This window comes from Vipera ursinii, assembly GCF_947247035.1.
Source record: "Vipera ursinii genome assembly, chromosome: 9".
NCBI classification, from domain to species: domain Eukaryota; kingdom Metazoa; phylum Chordata; class Lepidosauria; order Squamata; family Viperidae; genus Vipera; species Vipera ursinii.
Genome location: NC_139523.1, coordinates 3,743,119 through 3,767,082, shown reverse-complemented (window position 1 = coordinate 3,767,082; position 23,964 = coordinate 3,743,119). Strand labels below are relative to the sequence as shown.

General features: G+C 44.5%; 1 protein-coding gene across 3 annotated transcripts; it reads right to left on the bottom strand.

The window, feature by feature from the left end:
* Positions 1 to 257: 257 nt before the first annotated feature.
* Positions 258 to 14,339, bottom strand: RHBDL2 (rhomboid like 2). 3 transcript variants are annotated; one of them, XM_083369045.1, is made up of 7 exons: positions 13,044 to 13,845; positions 10,479 to 10,627; positions 10,027 to 10,139; positions 9,516 to 9,616; positions 4,276 to 4,336; positions 2,067 to 2,128; positions 258 to 654 (listed from the first exon to the last, which is right to left on the bottom strand). In XM_083369045.1, the coding sequence occupies exons 1-7, from the start codon at positions 13,260 to 13,262 to the stop codon at positions 472 to 474; spliced, it is 888 nt and encodes a 295-aa protein (XP_083225171.1). In that variant the 5' UTR covers positions 13,263 to 13,845; the 3' UTR covers positions 258 to 471. The 3 variants fall into 3 exon arrangements, with proteins under 3 accessions (XP_083225171.1, XP_083225170.1, XP_083225169.1); XM_083369044.1 differs by lacking the exon at positions 258 to 654 and adding an exon at positions 14,315 to 14,339 and having other exon boundaries at positions 1,115 to 2,128; positions 13,044 to 13,325; XM_083369043.1 differs by lacking the exon at positions 258 to 654 and having other exon boundaries at positions 1,115 to 2,128.
* Between the last annotated feature and the right edge of the window lie 9,625 nt (positions 14,340 to 23,964).

Here is a 23,964-nt window from a genome sequence, read left to right as displayed (position 1 = left end):
AACACCAGCAAGCTTCCACCTTTCTCAGGGCAGGCCATCTGCACACGATCAGCTTGTCAGTTATTAGCAAGTTTTTGTACCAAGGAAACACTGGCACAGCACTGCAAATAATTTGCCATATATCCTTCAAAGGCCAGAGTCATTGGAGCAGCCCCTCAATGCTTAGAAAAATCAAGTCATAAAGGAAGGCAACAGAAGATCTGGTATCTAGATACTGATGCTGAGGATACAAGTGGGAGCTCAAATCTCAAATCCGCTACTGACCAAAATTTCTAGCAAAAGAATGTGAATAAAATTATAACGACTCTGAAAGTTGAAACAATTTAGCAATTAAAAAGCATTGCTGCTTTGCATTAAAATATATTGTCACACAAAATATAAGACGATACTATGAAAATATGAAAACAAAACACATTTTTCAAAGATTTTTAAAATTATCCTTCAGAATTATACACTGTTATTGAATGTGTTCTACTGGTTTGCTGGTGAGAAAAACACATTGAACAATACAACAAGTATCACAAATATTAAAAATGTACTTATACAAATCCAGAATTTAGTATCTTTAATGAAATTTTTATCAAAATTGCTGAATATGACATAACCTACTGACATTCCAGCAAGGCCGCCTGCAATGTGGGCCACAAAGGAAACCTTAAGAGAAAAAAGACACACATATACATATATATCATTTTAATTTTAATTTATGCTTGGAGTGTCAGCCTTTGGTGCAAACAGCCAAAGGACAACACAAAGATTGTTGCAGCATTAGTGAAAACCAAAACAGAAATATTTGCATATATGCAGGATTTTGCTGCTTCCAGCACTACAAAGCAAGGACAAGGACAGCTGCAAAGGGATTTGCAAGAACAGGTCCCAAGTAATAGACTCTCCCTCAATCAAACAGGGATAAAGAGTGGAGATTCCACAAAAAGGAAATCAGAAGATAAAGAAAAGGTTTCCAAAATAAACCCTAGTGAGCAATTGTACTCCAAGAAGTCCATCTCTCTCTCTCGCTCATCCTACTCAGAAAATTTATCTAATTCTAAAGTGAACGCAATTGAAAAGAGGTCAATGGACCTCTTAAAAACATATCTCCAAACTGCATCTCTGAATAGGATTATCTAGCTGGGTTCTACTGATTCTATTCATACATAGAGAACGCCAGAAGTCAATCATAGTTAGAATTTCTAGTACTGAGTTGCTAGCATGGACTTGATTAGTTCTAATCCTAACCCAGTGGTGGGATTCAAATAGGTGTACAACTGGTTCTCTGTGTGAATGCTGCTTCTGGAAGTCTATTCTGGGCCTGGGCAACAAAAAATTACCGGTTCTGCCGAACTGTTGTGAACTGGCTGAATCCCACCACTGTCCTAACCTCATTACTGTGCAAGCTGCATTGGCTACCAGTGTGCATACAGATCCAATTCGAGGTGTTGGCTGTTACCTTTAAAGCTCTCTATGGCATGGGCCCAAAGGTACCTATGGAGCCATTTCTCCCCAATGGAACTAGCCTGTTCCACTTGCACCAGCGGAAGAGGCCTGCTATGGATCTCACCTGCTAAGGAACTCCGGCAGACAGGTCGAAGGAGAAGAACCTTTTGCACTAAGGCTCTGTCCCTATGGAACACTCTACCACTGGAGGTGAGATGGTTGACCAGGTAAGAAGACCTCCTCCCCACACTGTCCATCTCTTAATTTGGGTTTTTGTATAGTCTTTAAAACTTTAATCTGCAAAATTTTAATATTTTAATTATTTTGTTTTATAACCTGTAGGCCACCCAGAGTCACCTCACAGAGGAGATTGACGGCATAAAAATATAATTAATTAATTAATTACCTTGAAGTTTGTGCTGAAAAGGGAAAAGAGGAGAGAACAAGTCAAAGTAATGCAAGATATAGAGGGAGAAAATGCAACATTCAGATAAAGGGGTAAGGGAAAGCACTTGGTGCAAGTTTGCAAACAAACAAAAAAAGAATGCCAAATTATTTATCAGAACTGGCAGCAAAATGAACCAGCGAGCTAAGAGAGTGAAGGTAGTTTTTAACAGGAAATATGCACGTACCTGAATCCCAGTTGAAGGAGAGAGAAATCTTCTGTACAGAGCAAATGCTACATCTGTTCCAACTAGGAATTTAACACAAATGGTCAGAAACCAACTTTGAGAGCATTGCACATTAACTGAGGGATTGTTGCCAAAGGAATAAGTAGGTAGGTATTATTTAAAAAGGCAGAGGGCTGCCTCTGGCCCTGGAGTGAAATCTAAGTCTCTCAATAAAACGCCTTATATAGCTGGAGCCATATTCTCTGAAGACGTTAACATTGTCTGGTCTACTTCATAATCTTTCTTCCCTCAAACACGCTGTGTAGCATGCCAGCATATAACTTTCCAGGAAGGAAGACTGGATTGGTGTTTGTATAACCACCAATAGCTTGGATGGCATCAGGATTGGAATCTTGGGGAAAGCCGCCCCGTTATTTGTGCCCTCTGTTCACATGAACCACACCACGAGGCCTTCCTTCTTGCCTCACTCAGTCTGGAGAATATGCTACATTAAGAAGCAATGGGAACCACTGAGCTGCAGACACATCATGTTCTGTTCCAGCCTACTACCGGCCCTGCAGAAAAGCCAGGGACAACCCCTTTACAAAAGGCAACAGGCTGGAAGTACGCCCACCAAATTTATTTACACAAAACAGATCCAAAACAGAGCAAGCTGAGCAAAACAAAATACGGACCACTAAAACACAAGCTGCTCAAGCGGTTGCCTTCAGCAACCGGCCCTCCCACACATTCCCCTTTTAAACAGTTTCAAGGCATGGCTTCCCTTTGCCTCCTTCCGAGGTGCCCCATTGCCTTCCTCTGTTTACTCCTGATTGACTGCCTCCTGCGTGGGTGTCCTTGAACAGGGCCAGCTGTGGGTCATCTTCATCTAAGCTGTCAGGCTCACACAGCTGCGTCTGAGTAGTAACCAGATGGGAGGGGCCTGGCTGAGAGCTCTGCGAAGCCTCAGAATTGTCCTCTGCAGGCTCTCCAAACCCCTCCTCCTCCTCCTCCTCTGAATCATCCAACCCAACTGCCGAACCCACAGGCTGACCCTGTATCACAACACATCACACAAGATCCCAACAGAATGTTATGGATAATTATAAATGATTTTAAAAGGCGTAGGTGAAAATAGGTTTGGTGTGACGGTTCCCAATGATCTGATCCTAGGCTGAGAGAACTGAATTCGAGTTTTTGTTTCTTAATAGAGCCTCTCCTGCGAAATGCCACTTACAATTTTATCAAGGTCATCAAGGTGGGGTTTGCCCAGAATAACTCCCGATTTGCTGCTTTGACCAAGGCACCATGATACACCACTGTCCTCATTGGGCAAAGCCAAATCAGTCTCCCCCAAAGGCTAGTTTTAAGGTGTTGCCCATTTTCCAGAAACCAGAGTGCTTAAAAGCACCTAGAGCAGACCCCCTGGGTGGCCTCTCTCCAGCTTTTCTCTTTGCAATAAACATCTGCTAAAACCCAATGATTGGTCAAAGAGGCAACAAGTGACTGATCTGAGTGGGTTGACTATATTAATTTTACTCGGAATTCGCTTGTTTTTTGCACATTTTCCTTTCTCTGATAACTTTTTTCTATCCATAGATTGGCTTCAAATGCATTATAAGGGCCTCGCCTCGCCTCGCCTCGCCTCTGGATGAAGAAATCAGCCAAATTTCCTTTTTTTCTTTTTCCTGTCCCAGTTTATATCAGTATGCAACACCCAAGAACTTCTTAAATTTACAAATTTTAATAACAGATTAAATGGTTCCTCACACTGTCATTTTTTTTCCTTGCAAAGTAAACATGAAAGTGAGAAGCCAGTTAATGTTGTTATAGTCACTACCCCAAATTTCCTTTCCCAAGCTGCCCATGACTGAAACAGACTAATCCCCTTCCGGCTCAAAATTCATTCCCCAAGTTATTATTAAAAATAACAGCTCCATTGCAAATCTCGCTTGTCCAGATAAGACAAAAAAACAAACCAATAGTTTGCTTTTCTGATATTACACATAACATGGCTTATTTTAAATATCCCAACATACCACCCTTATCTAAATTGAAAGAAGATATCAAAATACAAACTTTTTCCCCATGACTAATTTGGTATGAGAATGAAGAATAGAAGTGTACATATGCTTCACTGAGCATGGAGAGCAAAAGCAGCATGGCAACTTCTCCAATTTTACGATACTAACTTAATGATGCTCAGAGAAGAGCACATTAAAAAAGTTACCTATTGAGCCAATGAATAGCAGTCTTGCAATTCCAAATAGAGGAATCATTTCTCGGAAGTTCTGAAAGAAAAAGAGATATGAACAAACTCTAAAACAATTCCATTTCAAGCTGTAAGCTACTCATCGAAAAGTAAAATTATATTGCCAAAGAATTAAATCAAGATCACAGAATTATAGAATATAATTGGCAGGGGCCGAAAGCCCTAATAAGCAGGCATATACATAGAATGAAGGCTATTGCTAAGCACATTGGTTTGTGCTTAAATTGTAAGCCGCTCTGAGTCTTCGGAGAAGGGCGGGATATAAATGGGATTTAAATAAATAAATAAATAAATAAATAAATAAATAAATAAATAAATAAATAAATATTTGAAAGGGTCTTAAAAATTCCCTAGTCTGACCCTCTGCCTAATCCAGGAACCCTCTCTGACAGCATTTCTGATAGATGGGCTTCCATTTTCTGTTTAAACACCTCAAAGGAGACTCCACCACTTCCCAGGATAATGTTATGTCCCAGCCTATGTGAGTCCTTGTTAACTCACAAGGACAAACCCCTCTTTTAACAAGTAGGTTGGAAATGCAGGAAAAACAAACCCCTTTTATTATTATTTACAGACCTGCAAAATGTCCCAAAAGGAAACACAACACGATGCAAACAGAGAATTGTTCAAAGGCAAACAGAACATGATTCAAACGGAGAATTATTCACAGGCAAGGCAATCAGAACATGATCCCATGAAACCTGAGTCCTTTGCAAATGGTTGCCTTCAGCAACCAGCACCGCCCACACCTTCCCTTTTTATTATGCAGCCCCAAGGCATGGCTTCTCAATGTCTTCTCCTCCTTCCTTGGAGCCAACCTATTGCCTCCCTCTGTCCTACTCTTGTTGCCTGTCGGCATTTGCGACTGTCTATGATGTCTTCCAGCTGTGAGTCCACAGAATCTGACTCAGCTTCCCAGCATAGCTGGGTCTCAGCCTGAGCACGAGTGGAGGGGCCAGGCTCTTCCTCAGATTGTAAGTCCTGGAGCTTATCAGAGCCTTCCTCCAACTCTGATGCTCCCCAGGCCCCTTCTCCTCTGATTCCCCGGACTCAGCTGCCGGGTCCACTGGCTGGCACAGAATCACAACAGAGAATTCCATGACTGAACAGCTGATATGATATTAATATTTTCAGACTGTAAGTGTATTTTTTCCCTTTTTAAACATTTTTAATCTCACCTTCTTTTTATAAATAACTCAAGGTGGGGAACATGCCTAATACCCTTTCCTCCTCCTATTTTCCCCACAACAACAACCCTGTGAGGTGAGCTGGCCGAGAATATTGTGATTCCGTGCCAGCCTGTGATCCTGGCAGCTGAGTCCGGGGAATCAGAGAAGGAGGAGGAGGGGCCTGGGGAACTATCAGGGTCAGAGGAAAGCTCTGATGAGTTACAAGACTTACAAAGTGAGGAAGAACCTGGCCCCTCCACTCGTGGTCAAGCTGAAAGCCAGCTGTGCTGGGAGGATGAGTCAGACTCAGAGGCAGAACAGCTGGAAGACCTCAGAGACGTAGGTAAATGTAGACAGGTCACACGAGTAAATCAGAAGGAGGCAATGGGGCGACTCCAGGGGAGAAGGAGAAAGCAGTGAGAAGCCACGCCTTGGGGCTGCATAACAAAAAGGGAACGTGGGCAGTTCTGGTTGCTGGAGGCAACTGTTTGCAAAGAAATTCTGTGTCCAGAGATGATGGTCTGTTTGTTTTACCAGTGAGTTATTTCCTGTTTTGGCTTGTGCTCTGTTCTGTTTGTGGACAAGGTCTGTAAGTACAATAAAAGGGGTTTATTTATCCAGTCTATTGTTAAAAGAAGGGTTGCCTTGTGAAGTAGCAAGGTGGTATGTAGGCTGGGACAGAACAGAGAGAAGCGCGACTAGTCCAAAGTTTCCCAGCTGGCTTTCACGCTTAAAGCAGGACTAGAACTCAAGAGTGTCTTGTTTCTAGCCTTCACCACTAAACCAAACTACTCTATTTTTATCCCTCAGGAAGTGCTACTTTGATGTGGTTGTGGGGCTTGTCTGCTCTGAGCAAGATGAGCTCCATGCCAGAGTTTCAACCCTACTGGGCAGTTCTCATCAGATGAGCCAGACAAAGAAGTCTCTAGCCTGGTGCCTTAATAGTTAGACCCAATTGCTCTATTATATTCTCTGTTCACAACAATGTGAAGTCATACAGCAGCTGCTCGCTCCTTAGCTGGGGTTGGCTTTCATTTGCACCCAGTTCTTCCCAAGCATACGGGATGTCATATCCACATAGTATGTCCAGATCCAAGCAGTTTGCCCCTTTGCAGTTGATAGACAGAAATATTTTCAATGCTTTCAAAGATTTTTTTGGTGTGCTAATAACTGCAGGGAATCACCACAGCTCATGCCATAATCTTTCAGTTTTGATTTTCAGTTCTTGATCTACTCTGTTAGAATTTTATTCTCCAATTCTTCTATTATTTCCTGGTATTAACACCTCAATTTTTCAGCCACAGTTAAATCTGGTGTGTTCTGAGCCAAGATTTTATCCGTCTGTATTCAGTAATCCCACAATATTTTAACCTGCTCCCTTTTGACAACTATTTCAACTATTTTTCGTTATGTTTCACTTTTCATTTCATTCACCATGCAAGCCTCTTCTATTCTCACAAGCCATTTGTTTGTGGAGTTTGTGGAGCTGCCTTAACAAATGGAGCCCGTTAGATCAGGGGTCTCCAAACTTGGCAACTTTAAGACTTGTGGCCTTCAACTCCCAGAATTCCACAGCCGGGGCTAGACGATGATGAGAATCGCACCTGCTTGCCTCTGGAGCAGGGGTAAGCAACCTTGGCTCTTTTATGACTCGTGGACTTCACCTATGAAGCCCACAAGTCATAAAAGAGCCAAGGTTGCCTACCCCTGCGTCTGGAGGAAAGCTGAGCCTCGCATCGCATTGGCTGGGCATATCTTGCAAAAAGCATTAAGGTAAGTTGGGTGTTGTGTTGACCCTCAGAGGTGGCTAAGGAGTAGGCTGAGTCCTGGGTAACTGGATGGGCAAGCTCCATTATGGTCCTAAGTCAAAGATTACCTATACAGTTTTTCTTAGTTTTCCAAAACGGCATTGTTTCTTTTTTTTATTCCCACCCCCCAAATATCTATTGCCATTTATATTTTGGCAGAATCACTGCTGGTCTGATTGAAATAGCTGATTTTGCTTAAATTGGATGATTTGTGCCTCAAAGCATTCAATTGCCCTAGTTATTACTGTTATTTCTTGTTTTATGATTTCCTAAGCTTCTTCAATTTTTCTGGGTTGTTTTTTTTTAAAATTACTCACATCTGATCTTAATTTCTTTTTTTGGCTTCCAGTCTGATCTTCCACTTTGGGACTGAATATGATTTTGCTTTTGGTTTTCTAATTTCAGTACCCAGTTGTTCTGTAACCACCACTGCTGTACTGTAGACAAGCTGATTGGTCTGTTCAACAGATGTTATTTTAATCCTTTCAAACGGCTTGTTCACATCCTTTATTATAGGTCTGTTTTGGGCACTACTTTCAAGGCCAGCAGTTTTCTACTGGCAATTCTGCATATGCCACAATCTTCTCTTTTAATTCTTGTCAGGAGGTCAGTTCATAGGTTGTTTCAGTGCAGGCCTATACTGTTTCTACTATTATTACTTCTTCTAAGCTATGATGTGTGCAGTTCAATATTTCCAAATTGCTATTATCTGAGTTTCATTCTACTATTGGCTTTGGGTCTTTCATTTTCATAATTTTTCTGAATCCCTTCCAGTTTTGCTTTCTTGAATATTTATTTCTGGTGATGAATCTCTGATCTGCTAATTGTTGTTCAGTGATATTTGAGTCTGGATACATTATTTTCCAATGTTCAGACGTTCACTTTTAGTCCCGCTTTGTTGCTTCTGATTTATAACTGTAGGCCATAGTGGGGTGATTTTGAAACACAGTTTGCTTTTCTCTTGCCTGTGATTGATGTTCCTCCAATAACCCTACAGGCTTCAGAGGCCCTGGTTGCTCAGCCATCTCCTGAGTCCCCTTAACCAACTGACAACATCTGATGTGGTCCTTGTTGACCTGGTGATGACTGATCTGGTGTAGGATTATTTTTGTTTTCTTACCATATTAAATGGGTTAGCACAGGGGTAGGCAACCTCGGCTCTTTTATGACTCATGGACTCCAACTCCCAGAATTCCTGAGTCAGCTATGCTGACTCAGGAATTCTGGGAGTTGAAGTCCATGAGTCATAAAAGAGCCGATGTTGCCTACCCCTAGGCTTAGTCTGGCCTTTCTGGCATGGGCTGACCCTCCTGGGAGAACACCTTCTGGCCAACACAGCTCCCAACCTCTCAGAGCATTGCCGGCCTCTCCCCCATGACAAAGGGGTATGCATGGGAGGGGGTATTGTTATAATGTTATTATTAGACCAAACTGATCTATAATACCATGGTTATTAAATCAACAGTACTAGTGAATAATTATATTTATTTCACATTATGAGTAGACCTTAAAGGGTTGAACTGTGGGATCCTTGATGCTCTTTGAGCTTGATGGTTTGCTTGCAGACATTTCATTATCCAACTAATTGACATCATCAATGCAAGTGAGTGTGGAGTTTGTTCCCTGTTAATGTATACCACATTTACTCACCATTCAAAAGTAACAATAAAAATAACTAAGGCAATAAAAAGACCAGAATGGATCCTCTCTAGCAGCCAACATCCAGGTAGGCAAAGAATAATGCAGAAAACTATATGCTCACCAACACTGGCAGGGCAAGCTATTGCATCTAAGAGGAAGTAGTCCCCACCCCACCCCACCCCACCCCACTCGCCCTGATGATGTCACCTAGTTTCTTAGCAAGCAAGCAAGCAAGCTCAGAGAGCACAAAGAAATTCACTTAATGGAACAATTATTACTGCCTGTGTTTCTTGTAAGCTAATTTCCATATTGAGACTTTTTTTCTCTCTCTGAATACCCACAAACATGCATGTTTCAGCCAGCTTGTGGATGATATTCTGTGACTTTGTAAACCCAGGTTTAGATTATGAAAACTTTGGCTAGTGACACAAAGCAGCGAGGGGGACAGTTTTCTTTCAGAGTTCTATCTCTACAGGTAGCCCTGGCTTAATGACCCTAATTTCCAACATCTGTTTGCCTCACTGCAATGGGAAATCTTATCTCCCTGCCCCCACCTCCCATGATCAAGCAACCCCCTTACCACTAGAACATTCATGAAGTATCCTCCAATCAGAGCGTAGACACCTCCTGATGCTCCCACAAGACCCAGCAGAGGATCACAGATGGAACTTGCCAAAGAACCTAAAAAGAATTAGGCCAATTAAGGAAGATACTGCTGGCAGTTTGGAATGACTAATGTCAGGCCCGAAGGATCAGGTCCACACCCAAAGGTCTAATTAAACTGATGTATTGCAATTGATGCCTAAGCACATAAATATCAATGGAATTCAAGGGTGGGTTGGACTTAGTCCGCTTGTGACCACATAGAGATTCTGGGCAGATCCCTCTTTTGACTCCGCCCCCCAGGTTCTGCCACTCTTTCCCCTATAACGAAGCAGCAATTAAGTTTGATTACTGACATGCAAGTTAAAATGTAAGATGTTTTTTGATTCGCATTCAGGCCCCAGCATTTCCACAGGCTATTCCTCTCATGCTGCTTTGTATCGAAAAGTGGGCTAATTGCTACCAAGCCTTTTTCTGGCACGACTCACCTCCAATTACTCCAGCAAGATACACAGCTGCAACTCTGTGTCCTTTATGAACTAATTCCAGGGGAATCCCCAGGCAGAGCTGCAGAACAAGGTTCCCTATGATATGTTCAACGCTGCGGAAGGAAAGGTGAATTTGAAATGAATACTCATCTTCTCCAGAAAAAAAGAACACTGAGATTATTTAAATGATAAAATGGGATACAAATTTAATGAATACACACTGTAAATATGCAGTGTTTAGCATAATTATACCAATACGACAAGCAACTTAAGTGGCAGTGAAGTAATTAAATACAATTAGAGCGCAACGGTTCCAGGGGTTCTAGGTGTGCTCTTAGCCCAAAGCCATAAAGCAGCTTCAGTCCCATTGGAAAGCAAAGTAGAATAACACAAGCCCAGCCCAGGGGCTCATCTCGCACCTGTCAAAATGAGCAAAATAACAGATTGCTTACCCAGCATGCAGAAACATGTAAGACAAAAATCTCCAGGCTTCCTTCCGTTTCTCAGGCCTGTAAATAAGTGGACTTTCCCAGATTCCCACTTCTAGCGTGATCCATTGAGTCTGGGGCTTCCAAACAGCATAATAAATGAAAATTGACAGCTGGAAATAAACAAGAGAAAGTCCTTCAGTCCATACCTGATGGAGATAACAGGTGAAGACCCCAAGCAACTGGGGCCTTTTCCCTTCAGTAGGCTAGAGAGTAAGGCCTTCAGAAAGTTAGCCACAGGAGTGGGCTTCCAGACTTCCCACAATCTATCGCCAAAAGCCGCAATGTCCGAAACAATTAGCAATTGACATAGATCAATAACAGCTGTGGGGGTTGGGGGGCACACAGGCTCCCCTCCTCACCATTTTAGGTGAAATTTGATATATGGGCTTGCCCTATTGCAGTCCCATGTTCATTTAATATTCTTGATGATGCAGTTTTAGGAAGAATAAGGTCTGAAGGTGTGAAAGAGAATTTTGCATTATAAACAAAATATTTGGAATGTATCCATATATGAATTAGGATAATACCGCTTCATACCGTACTAGTGAGGCCATACTTGGAATACTGCATACGGTTCTGGCCACCATAATAACACAAAAGATGCTGAAACCCTAGAAAGGGTGCAGAGAAGAGCAACAAAGATAATATAGGATCTGTAGGCTAAATCGTATGACAAACGGCTGAGGGAAGTAGGTAGGCCTAGCCTAGCCTACCAAAGACAAAGTTTAGAGGGGACATGATAACTATCCTCCAGTACTTGAGAGGATGTCACAGAGAAGAGGGGCTTAATTTATTCTCCAAAGCACTTGAGTGCAGGACAAGAAGTAACGAGTGGAAGCTTGTTGGAAGACAGATCCAACTGAGAAATTTCCTGATGGTGAGAACAATTAATCAATGAAATAGCATGTCTGAGTGCTCCATCACTGGGCCCATTTAAGATCTCCTGCTTGAGCATGGTTGGGGTTGGACTAGAAGACTTCCGATATCCCTTCCAGCCTTATGATTCAATCTTCTATGAAGGACTGTAGATTTAGACGCTGCCCCTACAAGATTATATTGTTACAATGGAAAGAATGTGCCATCCTGATTTGCCATTAGGAATTAATGGCATGATTTTGATTCTCTGTTCTGATCTGGCAATGAGTAAAATGCAAAAATCACTCAATATTATTCCATGTGATCAAGGTGTCTGCTTTAAATATAATAAGAAGTTTTGATACTTTTTTCTTTCCCCCTTTTTAAATTAGGTCTATAATTTCTTTTTTGTTTCTCATAAAATCATAGATGTCTTTGGAGGTGACCTAGGCCATGGGTAGGCAACCTTGGCTCTTTTATGACTCATGGACTTCAACTCCCAGAATTCCTGAGCCAGCTCAGGAATTCTGGGAGTTGAAGTCCATGAGTCATAAAAGAGCCAAGGTTGCCTACCCCTGACCTAGGCCAACCTGAAGTGCAAACCTAAAGCATTTTGAACAGGTGGCTATCCATCCCGTGAAGACTTCTGTCACATGGGGAAAATCACATTTCAGAGGCAGGAAAGTTCTTTAATATCTAACCTGACTTTACTTCCTTATCGTTTTGGCCCACTGCTTCTTATTCTGTCTTTTAAAGTTTCCTTCTGTGTATAAAACTATCAAAATTAAACGCTTAAATGGGATACTGGTAGTGTAAGGAAGAAAGATTCACTTTGTTCTTAGTTATATTTCTTAAGCAGGGATTTTTCAGCAATCTGGTCAAGCAGACTTTGACGCTGATTTTTTGCAGAGATTCAGCAATGCCCTTTGAGTCCCTGGCTTTGTGGTCCCAAGAAGCCTGCAATCAGTTGCTTGGCATCTCACAGAAAACTATCCTTCACAGCGCTTTGCTGGAAAAGAAAAGGAATTTCTGCAACTTTTCTCTCTCTCAGGAAATCTTAGTAAAGCTCAGCTTTATTTACTTATTTTGCTAGGTTTACAGACAACTCCGATACTCGATCAACTCTGAACAGCTTTCAAATCTCCCATCTATATAATCAAAACAGCCCAATGTTAATATTTTACTTAAAACATTCTGATTCTGAGAAACCCACATGACTACATTCCTTCACAGGATTTTCTCTGCCATTTTACTTTGTTTCTCTTGGGTGAAAGAGACAGCCTTCTATTTGGGGGAAAAGAAGTAAGCGAGCGCCTTTTGCGAAGCAGTTAAACCAGAACAGAGAGAAGGCCCAGGTGAGCATTCCCCGTGGAAAGGTTGATAAGTTCCTTTTTAGGAACTGATAAAACATTCACTTAAAATGAGAAGTAAAAACTCTATGATGCTTTTTTTAAATAAATAAATAAATAAATAAATAAATAAATAAATAAATAAATAAATAACACTAGTTAAAAAGGAATTGGAGTTCACGAAAACCAACTCTGTAGATCGGGGGCCTCCAAACCCGGCAACGCATTAGATTAAAGAAGAAAATTCCTGAACTTTTCCTCAATGGTAAAAACCATGAAATGCAGATTTAGAAATGTACAGACCAAAGCGAGAGCTTCTCACCTCAGCTAAGCTGATAGCCAGGATGAAAACGGGTGGCGGAATGCAGCTGGCTCTTTCCAGGTAAGTGGCTCTGGCCTCTCCGGGAAGCATCCATTTGGAGACGGTGTTGTGGATGCTGCTGCACTTCAGCCGAGGGCACCACCTGCTCTTCTCCTCGCTGGGCTCCTCTTCCCGCCAGGTGTCTGGGGCATCTTCCAGGTTGAGTCGCTCAAGCTCCATGCTGCCCCAGCCCTTCAAGGGGCCGTCAGGAAGGAGCCTCTGCCGGGACCGTCTCTCCGCTGCCTGCAAGGCATGATTCGGGGCACTCGTGTGTGCGTGGTGCGATCTGCAGTTAGCACTAACCTTCCCCGATCCTCCCTAAGTCTCAGCAGGTCAAGGAATGTGCAGAAATGGACAGACTCACGTTGAAGATTAAAAACAAACAAACCACAAGATGCATGTCCCAATATGGGATGTATTTTACCAATGGCTGGAAAAAACGGGGTAGAGATTAGGATTTTATTACATGTTATTAAGATAAGACCCAGACACATTGTTTATCAAGCACTCATGAAATGTAAACTTATAAATAAAAATATGTTGTTGTTTTTTTTTTAAAAAAAGAAAGAGCTTTGCGTCCTTTTGGTTAAAGATCCACTCTAGAGCCTTGGGGCCAATGCTCCGGGGCTCTCCCCGCACTCGGAAGGCGCCTCAGAGGCTGCCAGGCAGCGCTTGGGCTGTTTCTTCCCTGGGGGTGGCCTTTTTTCGATGGGCAGTTACTGGGGGGCTCCCAGCCTGCAGGCGAGCCGCCTGGCTCACCCAACCGGGGTCCCCCTAGCCCTCCTCAGCCCCAGCCAGGAGACCCGGGGAACGCCGGGCTGCCTGGACGAGGAGTCGGGAGGCCAAGCCCGCCTGCGGCCGGAGGAAGGGAGCAAAAGGTCGCATCGCTGCCCGGGCGTCTCGCAGCCCCGGGGGCAGCGCCGCCACCCCGCCAGCCCCGGCCGGCCGGGAGGGCCGCCTGCATCCGCCGGGCAGCCGCGCTCCGTTCACTCCCCCGTCGCCGGGATCCGCTCAGACGCGCCTCGGAACGGCCGCTCCCAGGGACGCGGAGGAGGAAGGAGCTTCGTCGGCTACGCCCGGGCAGCTCGGAGACCGACGCCGTCCAGCCAGCCAGCCAGCCCCGGGCTCCGGAGAGGAGCTCGGCCCCGCCGGCCGGCGGGAGACCCGAGGCGGCGGAGGGAGTGGCGAGCGGCCGAGCCGGGGAAGCCGCCGCCGCGGCCAGCAGCGCTTACCTGGGCGCGTCAGCCAGGAGCTCCGCCGGCGCAGCAGCGGGAAGAGGCGAGGCGAGGCGGGCCGGCCAAGCGCTGCTCCCCGCCCGCCCCTTCGCCTCCCTAGCCTCGCCTGGTCCCGGCCGGGAGACGCCCCGTCGCCAACGCCGGTCGGAGGCGCCCCGGAGCTCGCCCCGCTGGGAGGCAGGGCGCGTGGGGGGAGGGGGGCGCACGGAGGGGCGTCCGTTCCTCGGAGATGCGACGAAGGGAAGAATTGCGGGGGAGAAAGACAGGCGGGGGTCGCCCCTGTTCAGCGTCCCGCCGGCAACGGCGGCTCCCCTCGGCCGTCCGGTCTGTGGCCCCCTTTTCCCCAGCAGCCTTGAGTCGGGGCTGGCCCACCCGGCAGCCCGCGAACCCTTGCTGGGCACGCCCCGCCACACACACGGGGAGCAGGGCATTTGGGCTGGCAGAGAAGCAATGCCCCCCCCCCCGCCTGTCCAGGGGCCCCTCCGGGCGAGTCCCCTGAAGGAAAGGGCCACCGAGAGGGCAGCTGGAGTGGCTTTATTAGATTTATTATAATAAATGATATCATATAAACGTTATATTTATTTTACTGTAAAGATCGTTGGTCATCCAAGTTTCTTGAGTGTAGAACTGAGATTAAGGCAAAGACCCAGAACGAGGCTGTGCTGCACCTTGGCAACTGCTGCCACTTTCTCCCCTCCGGTCTGTAGCGGAGCAACCGCTTTTTATAATGTGGGCTATCTTTGCAAGGGAAATACTAACCTCCCAGCCCTCTGGAATGTTCCCAGGTTAGTAAATACCAAAGGGAGCATTGAGCTGTCAAAAATCCCTCCCCTTCCAGGAAATGCGAGTAGCCGTGCTGCTTTTTTCAGCACCATTGTAAGTCTGAGAAGTTACTAAATGAATGGTTGTGTGTCAAGGATTATCTGTAGTGAGTTTGGTCCACCAATTGATTATGTTGCTTCTTTCCCCCATCTCAAACTTTTCTCCCCAAAATTTGTTAGGTTTATTAATTCTTAGTTGATAGTTACCTCGGCAAAAGTATATACCAAGCTAATCCCAACAAGGGTATCTGGAAATGGTACGTCCACAGCAGGCAGAAACATTTTGAACATGAGATTTTCAAAAACTAGGCCCAGAATGAAAGAATGCTGAAAGATCCCCATCCTACCCTTTAGTTGACAGACTAGGCTGGGTGTCTCCAAACTTGGCAACTTTAAGACTTTAAAGACTTTAAACCAACCATGCTGGCTGGGGAGTTCTGGGTGTTGAAGTCCACAAGTATTAAAGTTGCCAAGTTTGAAGATCTCTGGACTAAACCTCCAGGAAGTCAGATACCAGGAATAGGTAGAGCCATTGATGGTCATTTGCTAGACACAGCTCTTCAACCCGCTTTTGAGTGGGAGTAGCAGTCACCCAAAAGAGACGCGGTGGCTCAGTGGGTTAGGACGCTGAGCTTGTCGATCAGAAGGTCGGTAGTTTGGCGGGTTGAATCCTAAGTGCCACGTAACAGTGAGAGCCTGTTATTCGTCCCAGCTTCTGCCAACCTAGCAGTTCGAAAGCACGTAAAAATGCAAGTAGAAAAATAGGGACCACTACGGTGGGAAGGTAACAGCGTTTCGTGCGCCTTTGGCGTCTAGTCATGCTGGCCACATGACCACGGAGACATCCTCGGACAAGCGCTGGCTCTTCGGCTTTGAAACGGAGATGAGCAGTCACCCAGTAGCAGTCATGGAGGCTTTGCTGTGTTAAGTGCTTTGCTGAAGACAAACAAGTACTAAGCTGGTCACTCTATCAAAATAGATCAAGTTGGTTTTGCATGATTAGTAGCAAACGTTATGCTTGCTCCTGCTAAGCAATGAGTTATTTCCTAAATGCTAACAAATAATAATTTGCTTAATAATCTGTTCCAATACTTGCTTATGAAACTAAGCTACTGGTAACTCGGCTCCTCCTTCTTTAGCTTTTTGCATTTGTTTTTCAAAAAAGTCACAGAAAGTTGCTCCAAGATGATATGCACAAACTTTCCAAATTTCTTGAATATGTTTGATCTGGTTCAGAAGACAAACATCCAAACATCAGTACTTAATTTGGACTGCCATTCCCCACCACCACCACCATCACGTTTTTGTTGTTTTGCTTTTGAGCGTTATTCCCTTTTGGGGAAAAAGACCAAACTAAACCAGATGTTGAGGATCTCTATCCTCTCCCCAACATCTTACTGTCTTCTTCTAGCTATGGGTTCTTCCTTCCTTCTTCTACTGATGTAAAGCAAAGAAAGAACATTTTTTTCTATGGAGAGCTGTAGGACGAGGCTTGGCAATCCCAAATGGGTTGGTTTTTTTCCCAGTAGCAGGCAGTAGGAATTTTGGGGAAGTACTGGAAAATTTTGAGAAAGAGGTTCATGTTGTATCGGAGTACTCCTGCAAATCCATACCAGAACTAAGGCCAAACTCTTTTAAGTGGGGAATGGCTGAGACCCCACATCACAACTGGTGCATTGGGACAAACGATAACACATATATCCTGTGGTAAGATGGGTGGCCAATAAATTTTACAAACACAAAAGTTTGAAAATGTTTCCTCGGGAAATTTCAAGGCACCTGGGATAATTTCATCATAGCCACACCAGAAGCAGTTAAGATGGTTAGCTGCCTTAGATCTCAAATTGTATTATCTATCCTATCGAGGCTCAATGGCACCATATTATGGTGATGTTATCATGGATTCACCTTAATTTAATATTTTATCTTACATATTGTATTACCACACACGCACACGCACACACACATAATGCATGCATGTATGTATGTATATATGTATTTGCTGATGCTTTACTTCAATTCATATTTGTCTTTGTACATACAGCGTGTTTTATTAGTATTGTATATCAGTGACTGCATGAGCTCTGTAGATGCCCTACACTAAATAAACAAACTTCTGTAATCTGGATTTGATGGAGAAGGTTGCAATTGTGCATCCACTAACGGGTTCTCTCTTGTGAATGTACCTGTTGCCCAAGGCATTCCAGCTTGCCTGCAGTTTACCTGCCTCCAGCAGAACTTTTACATGTCATCCTGGGGTGGCTTAAGCTTTTATGGGGAGCTGTCCATTTGCCCCCTTGAGAGCAGTGGCCCCCCAATAAGTCTCCACATCTCGCGGGAAGGCCAACCAGAGTAACCCCTCAGATTTTGTTCATCACACTGGACCTGGATGGGGTGGGGTGGCTAAGGATGGTGATATGGAGGATCCCACACATTTTGGCTGCTGGAGCAGGAATGGCACACTTTACCATCATACCTTTGTGATCTGCCTCATCTCTTCTGGAAATAGGCCAGCCTGTAAAACCACTTGATAACTTCCTCTCTTTCCATCCCAGAAGCAGCCGCTGAAAAAGGAACTTCCCTTGACCTGTTCATAGGGAGGAACAGAACATTCTGCTTTGAGGGCAGGTCATACATCATGAAGTTGACAAAAAAGTCCTAGAAAGCAGGAGGGGGAGGGGGGGAGAGGCAGTACAGTAAGGAGCCTCCCACATTACCTAAGGGGGGTTGACTGGCCTCCAGAGCCTTTTCAAGACCATGAGATCTTTTAAAAGCTGTATGAGACCCACTGGAGAGTTGTTCTGTCCCATGCTGTGTGAGTCCTTGTTAACTCACAAGGACAAACCCCTCTTTTAACAAGTAGGCTGGAAATGCAGGAAGAACAAACCCCTTTTATTATTATTTACAGACCTGCAAAATGTCCCAAAAGCAAAGGCAAACAGAACACAATGCAAACGGAGAATTGTCCAAAGGCAAACAGAACACAATTCAAATAGAGAATTGTTCAAAGGCAAACACAACACAATTCAAACAAACAATTGTCCAAAGGCAAACACAACACAATTGAAACATAGAATTGTTCACAGGCAAGGCAAACAGAACATGATTCCATGAAACTTGAGTCCTTTGCAAATGGTTGCCTTCAGCTACCAGCACTGCCCACACCTTCCCTTTTTATTATGCAGCCCCAAGGCATGGCTTCTCAATGTCTTCTCCTTGGAGCCGCAGGCAGCTGTGAGTCCTCAGAGTCTGACTCAGCTTCCCAGCACAGTTGGGTCTCAGCCTGAGCACGAGTGGAGGGGGGAGGCATTTCTTCAGATTGTAAGTCCTGGAGCTCATGAAAGCCTTCCTCCGACTCTGATGGCTCTCCAGGCCCCTCCTCCTCCTCCTCCTCCTCCTCTGATTTCCCGGACTCAGCTGGTCCACTGGCTGGCACAGAATCACAGCAAGAGTCTTCTGCCAGGCATATGTGGCCCACTCCTTTGTGTCCCAGAAAGCAGTGCTATCCAGGGGAAGAGGAGAGAGGACAAATTTGCCCATTTTGTCTCAGAGGTTTTAAGAAGAAATTGGACAACCATTTGTCTGAAATGGCATAGGGTCTCCTGCTTCGGCAGGTGGTTGGACTAGATGATCTCCAAGGTCCCTTCCAACTCTGTTATTCTGAATGCATAGTAGCCAGAGTGACATGGCAGGGAGGCTCTGAGTGCATGAACTATCCTGACCTTCATGGCCAGCATGGGAGGCCGTTGTATCTACAGGGCAACTTTATCCATTCAGCTATGTGAAATGGCACCACAACGAGTAGCCAACAACACAGCAGTCTTTACGGAGACAGTTGAGAGACCTTCACAAAACAATGCCAAGCCTTGACTTTCATCGCAGGCATCTTGAGCTTTTGAAGCACCTTCTTCCCCTTCCTTCTCCGCTCCCCCTCTCCCTCCCCCCACCTGGCTCAGCAAATGTACAGGATGCTTTTTTGCCGCTGGTATGGACCACCATCTGCCTCTACGGATGCTCAAGGCTACGGATCCTTACAGGGAGAGGCAGCGCTCGGGTAAGCTGAGCAAAAGTGTGAAGATGTGACCTGTTACAAGCTGGTAATTTGTCACTGGGCCTCAGATGCTTGCTTTGCCTCCCAGGCATTGTTGATGTGCAGTCACTGTGGTGGTGATGGGAATGAAACCACACCATGAACTGGGGTACTTCCTCATGCACCCAGTTGAGCCCTGGAGGAAAATGGTCCCTGGGACCCTGTGATCAGACATCCAGGCAGTACCAAAGGAGGGAAGCAGTGTGTGTGTGTGTGTGTGTGTGTGTGTGCGCGCGTGTGTGTGTGTATCTGTCCAGCTGAAAGATGTGGCCAAGGTCCCTCTCAGGCTGTGGCTGACCTTGGTTGGGGCTCCAGGGTCTATTTGAATCTGCAGACTCTGGATTAGGGCACTTAGGGCAACAATCAGAAATGTAGTCAGAAACGTCCCTGTTTCCCCATTGGTAAACAGAGGGTAAATCACTAATACGCCCCACAAGCAAAGAAGCAGAAATTCAGGAGGGTTGGGAGAGGGTGCAACCTGCAAAACACCTCCAAGAGGGGAACCTCCAGTAACTGACCCTATCTTCTGTGAATCTGGGATTCCTGGGGTGAAGATAATTTTTACCTGGGTCCTTTTCTCTGAGCTGGGAGAAGGCAGGCAAAGAAGACATGAGGCACGCTGCTGTGGAAAGGAGACGATTCGTTTATTTCCCAGGAACGAAAAGGTTTGCTCTTGGGGGCGGACTACAGAGAAAATGGGGTACAGAGACTTTTTTATAGGGGGACTGGTCCTTGTGTGGGTTTGGGGAGGCACGGGTTGTGTATGTGCTGGTTCTAGTGTAGGCTGGGGTGGGGTGGGGGGTTGCATACGTGCTGGTTCTAGTGTGTGACTGTCAACAGGTCTATCTTATTTGTCCTTCCTGGTGTCTGGGTAGCCTATTTGTGGGTGTGACTGGAAGTGTAGCTGAACAGGTTCCTTGTGTGGTTAATTACTCTTGCCCAGGTCCTTGGTTTTGGCACTTGGTTTTTCTAATGCCAGTTGATAGCTTAGCGGAGGTGCAGTTTAGCAATCTATTGTGACAATATATTTTCCATACTTTCCAGCCTCAGTGAATCATGGATTTGTGTTAATGGTTAAAGGGTAGCTGAGATAATGAGAGAAATAAGGTTAATTTGGAATAAAGAATCTCCTATGATTATTATTATTGAAATAAAATACTTCCAGGAATGGAAATAAGCACAGTCAGAACCCACCCCAATCCACCTCTTAGGAAAGAAGAACTCTTGGAGACAGGATTGTCCAAGCAGGAAATTTTAATAAAACATGATTGACAGTGGATAATCTAGACAGGATCTGGAAAATGTCGCAGATTGATACTTTTAAAGTGTCCCCGAGTAAAAACCCCTCCCCTCAGTCCATTTGGTCAGTCCCGAATCAGTCAAGTTTCATGTGTCAGAACCTTCCAAGGGAAGAAGGATCTTCCATGCCTTTACATGCTTCCTCCCCTTCAAATTCCAAATACAAAACAGAATCTCCCCCCCCCCACCTCTTTCTTTGTTCTTCTCAGTTCAAAGGTTCTTTCCCTGGTCTTTGATGATGGCCTCCAGGCAGGCTGAATAAACAAACTTGGGTCTAATGGATAGGGATGGCCAATTAACATCTCCTCTTCCCCTCCTTGGGAATGGCAGAATCCAGTAAGGGATGAGATTTAGGTTTGCACAGATAGGGGTTTAGGAATGGAATATAAATGGATTCTGACACACACACAGGAAGATTATGTAGCAATTGGACTGAGTTCAGCACGCAATTGGATTTGGCCAAACATAGTTTCAAATTGTAATTAAAAAATTAAAACATTCTTAAAATAGCAGTTTTCTTGAGAAGTCAGGTTGCCATTCAATATGACAAAGTTTCTTCAAGTTTAAATTGAAATAAGATGAATCTTGTCAGTTCAGAAAATGCCTGGCCAGGATGTGTAAAACATAAGAGCCCTGATTTTTATTTTTTCTTTGTAAGCAAGACAATCTTACAGTTTTTGTGCATTATGTATATCTGATTTCTCTTCCTCCAAATTAATTCCGTGTCCTCCAGCCTATTCTGAGTGGAGCGTCTGAGATGGGAATTCTGCGGGGAAACCAATGGCATTGGTGTATAGTACAACTCAGCTGTTTAAGATCTTTACCCATCAAAGATTTCTAAAATCTCTAGAAATTACTGAAATAATAATGGGGAATAACTTGCCCACTTTGGTTTGCCTGGCTAACAGAGAAATCTGGGAAGAAACCTCTTTCCCCTTTTTCCTTTTCTTATCCCTTCCCCAAGAAACGGGGCTATGAGACAGCCCAGATTTTCACCAGTTTCCTGGTGAAGGAATGTTTTAAACTCATAAAAGGAAACATGAAAATCTGCTATTGGTTGGACAAAAGTTCTATTTTGCGTTTTCTGTATATTTTTGTCAAACATGTTTGTAGAAGGGTGCTGTCTGTCTGCCTTTCTATACCATGAGGTATGGCCATCCACAGATGCACCATGAAATTCCCAGAGACTTATATAAGTTCTTATAGGTGCCCCCTACTTATTTCGACTCTCAAGTGTGCTTGTGTGTGTGCAGGCACGTGTGTCTGTGTTTCCTTCTCTTAGTTCTTTTCAGTATACAAGTAGGGGAGTAACTTCTCTTTCCCAATGACACCTTTCGGCTTGGGGAACCTCTGCTCCATAACCCTGGACTTTCCAAATTCCGCCTGCAAACTGTTCACCTTAAAACACCTCATTCTATCTCTCCATCTCTTCTCCTTCAGCCTTCATCCAATTTGCACACATCTTTATTCCTCATTTCCTACCTTTAATAACTTTAATTACAGATTCCTATTGAACTAATCTAGAAGGAAAAAGGCACCACTCAGTATAGCACATCACCCTGTCAACAAAAGTGCATATAGTCAAGGCTATGGTCTTCCCAGTTGCAATGTATGGCTGTGAAAGCTGGACCATAAGAAAGGCTGAGCGCAAAAGAAGTGAGGCCTTTGAACTCTGGTGCTGGAGAAGACTCCTGCGAGTCCCTTGGACTGCAAGGCGATCAAACCGGTCAGTCCTAGAGGAGATCCACCCTGACTGCTCTTTAGAAGGCCAGATCCTGAAGCTGAAACTCAAATACTTTGGCCACCTAATGAGAAGGAAGGACTGACTGGAGAAGAGCCTCATGCTGGGAAAGGTTGAGGGCAATAGAAGAAGGGGACGACAGAGAATGAGGTGGCTGGATGGAGTCCCTGAAGCAGTAAGCGTGAGCTTAAATGGACTCCAAAAGATGGTAGCGGACAGGAAGGCCTGGAGGAACGTTGTCCATGGGGTCGCGATGGGTCATACACGACTTCGCAGCTAACAACAACAAGTATAGCAATTAACAGAATCTGAATGATTCTCCATTACAGCTAAAGGAACATCTTTCTTCTGAGTAAACTTGCCACGGGAATATGGGCATTTGAAGCTCCTTGCCATAGAAAGAAAGTAGCCAGTTGTAAAGGAGTGGGGAAAACTTGGTGTTTGCAACCAAAAGGACTAAACACTTTTCAGTAATAAAGTAATAAGTTTGAGGCTTCTAGGAGGGGAGGGGTTGGGCATTTTTAGTTATTCTATAAGTCATCTCTAAGCCAGTCACTGCCTTTTTACAACCTCCATGCCTTTCTGTCTGTGGAGATTCCCAGTCATCTAGGTCAGTGGTCTTCAGACTTGGCCCTTTTATGACTTGTTGATTCAACTCCCAGAATTCCTCAGCCAGCGTGTCTGGCTGAGGAATTCTGGGAGTTGAAGTCCACAAGTCATAAAGGGGCCAAGTTTGAAGACCCCCTGCTCTAGATCATGGTGGTCCCAAAGGTGCTTTTTCAAAAGGCAACTGGACTATGTTTTTCCTTGAAGACATTTTGCTTCTCATCCAAGAAGCTTCTTCAGTTCTGACTGTATGGTGGAGGATGGAAGAATGACTGCAAGGAATATAAATCCTTCCATCATTCCACCATTCAATCAGAACTGAAGAAGCTTCTTGGATGAGAAGCGAAACATCTTCAAGGAAAAACAAAGAAATTCTAGTTGCCTTTTGAAAAAGCACTTTGGGACTCCGTGTCTTTCCTTAAGTATTTTCTCCCATGCAAGCCTGGATAGAACTTGAGAGTTCTAATCTGCTCAAGGTGATCTGATAAGGGTGAAAGAGGGGAGATGGGACAAGGTTTAGGTGACAGAATCTTTTACAGAGCTTCCAGGGACTGGTATAGTCTACCTGAAAACAAATGAATTGTGTTTTTTTACATCTTTTCTCTCTGGAAGCAATCCAGGAAATAAATAAATAAATACATTCTCATATCCCAGCTTTGAAAGATCTTATTCTGGAAATTATTAAGAAACTAGAAAGTATTAAGTAGCTTGGCAGCTGAAGTAACTGTCAATCCAGTTTTTGCCTCTGGGCTATGAACTTAATGTATATCTTGTCATAATATGGGAACCTGCTCTGTAATTATGCTAACCTCTTCTGATTTATTCCCCCTAAAAATCAGCCTAGCAGCCTCATCTTATTAACAAGGCTCACGAACCAGCCGTCGTTAGTTTAAATTGTCCAATTAAATCTGGGAACTTTTCCATCCCCCGCACCTTTGGGGGCTCAGAATCCCACAATTCCACCCCACCCCTTCCCTTCGCTCTGTCTCTCCCGTTCATCCTTCTAGTTCTGGAAGAGAGCCGCCGCTTGACTTGGACGCCTTCCATTAGACCAGCGTTTTCCAACCTTAGGAACTTGAAGATGCGTGGA

Coding starts and splice junctions, on each gene's coding strand:
- RHBDL2 (XM_083369044.1), bottom strand. CDS start 13,262: ATGGAGCTTGAGCGACTCAACCTGGAAGATGCCCCAGACACCTGGCGG. Junction 10,140..10,478: donor TACATGTTTCTGCATGCTGG/GTAAGCAATCTG, acceptor TTCCTTCCGCAG/CGTTGAACATATCATAGGGA. Junction 9,617..10,026: donor TCTTGCTGGAGTAATTGGAG/GTGAGTCGTGCC, acceptor AATTCTTTTTAG/GTTCTTTGGCAAGTTCCATC.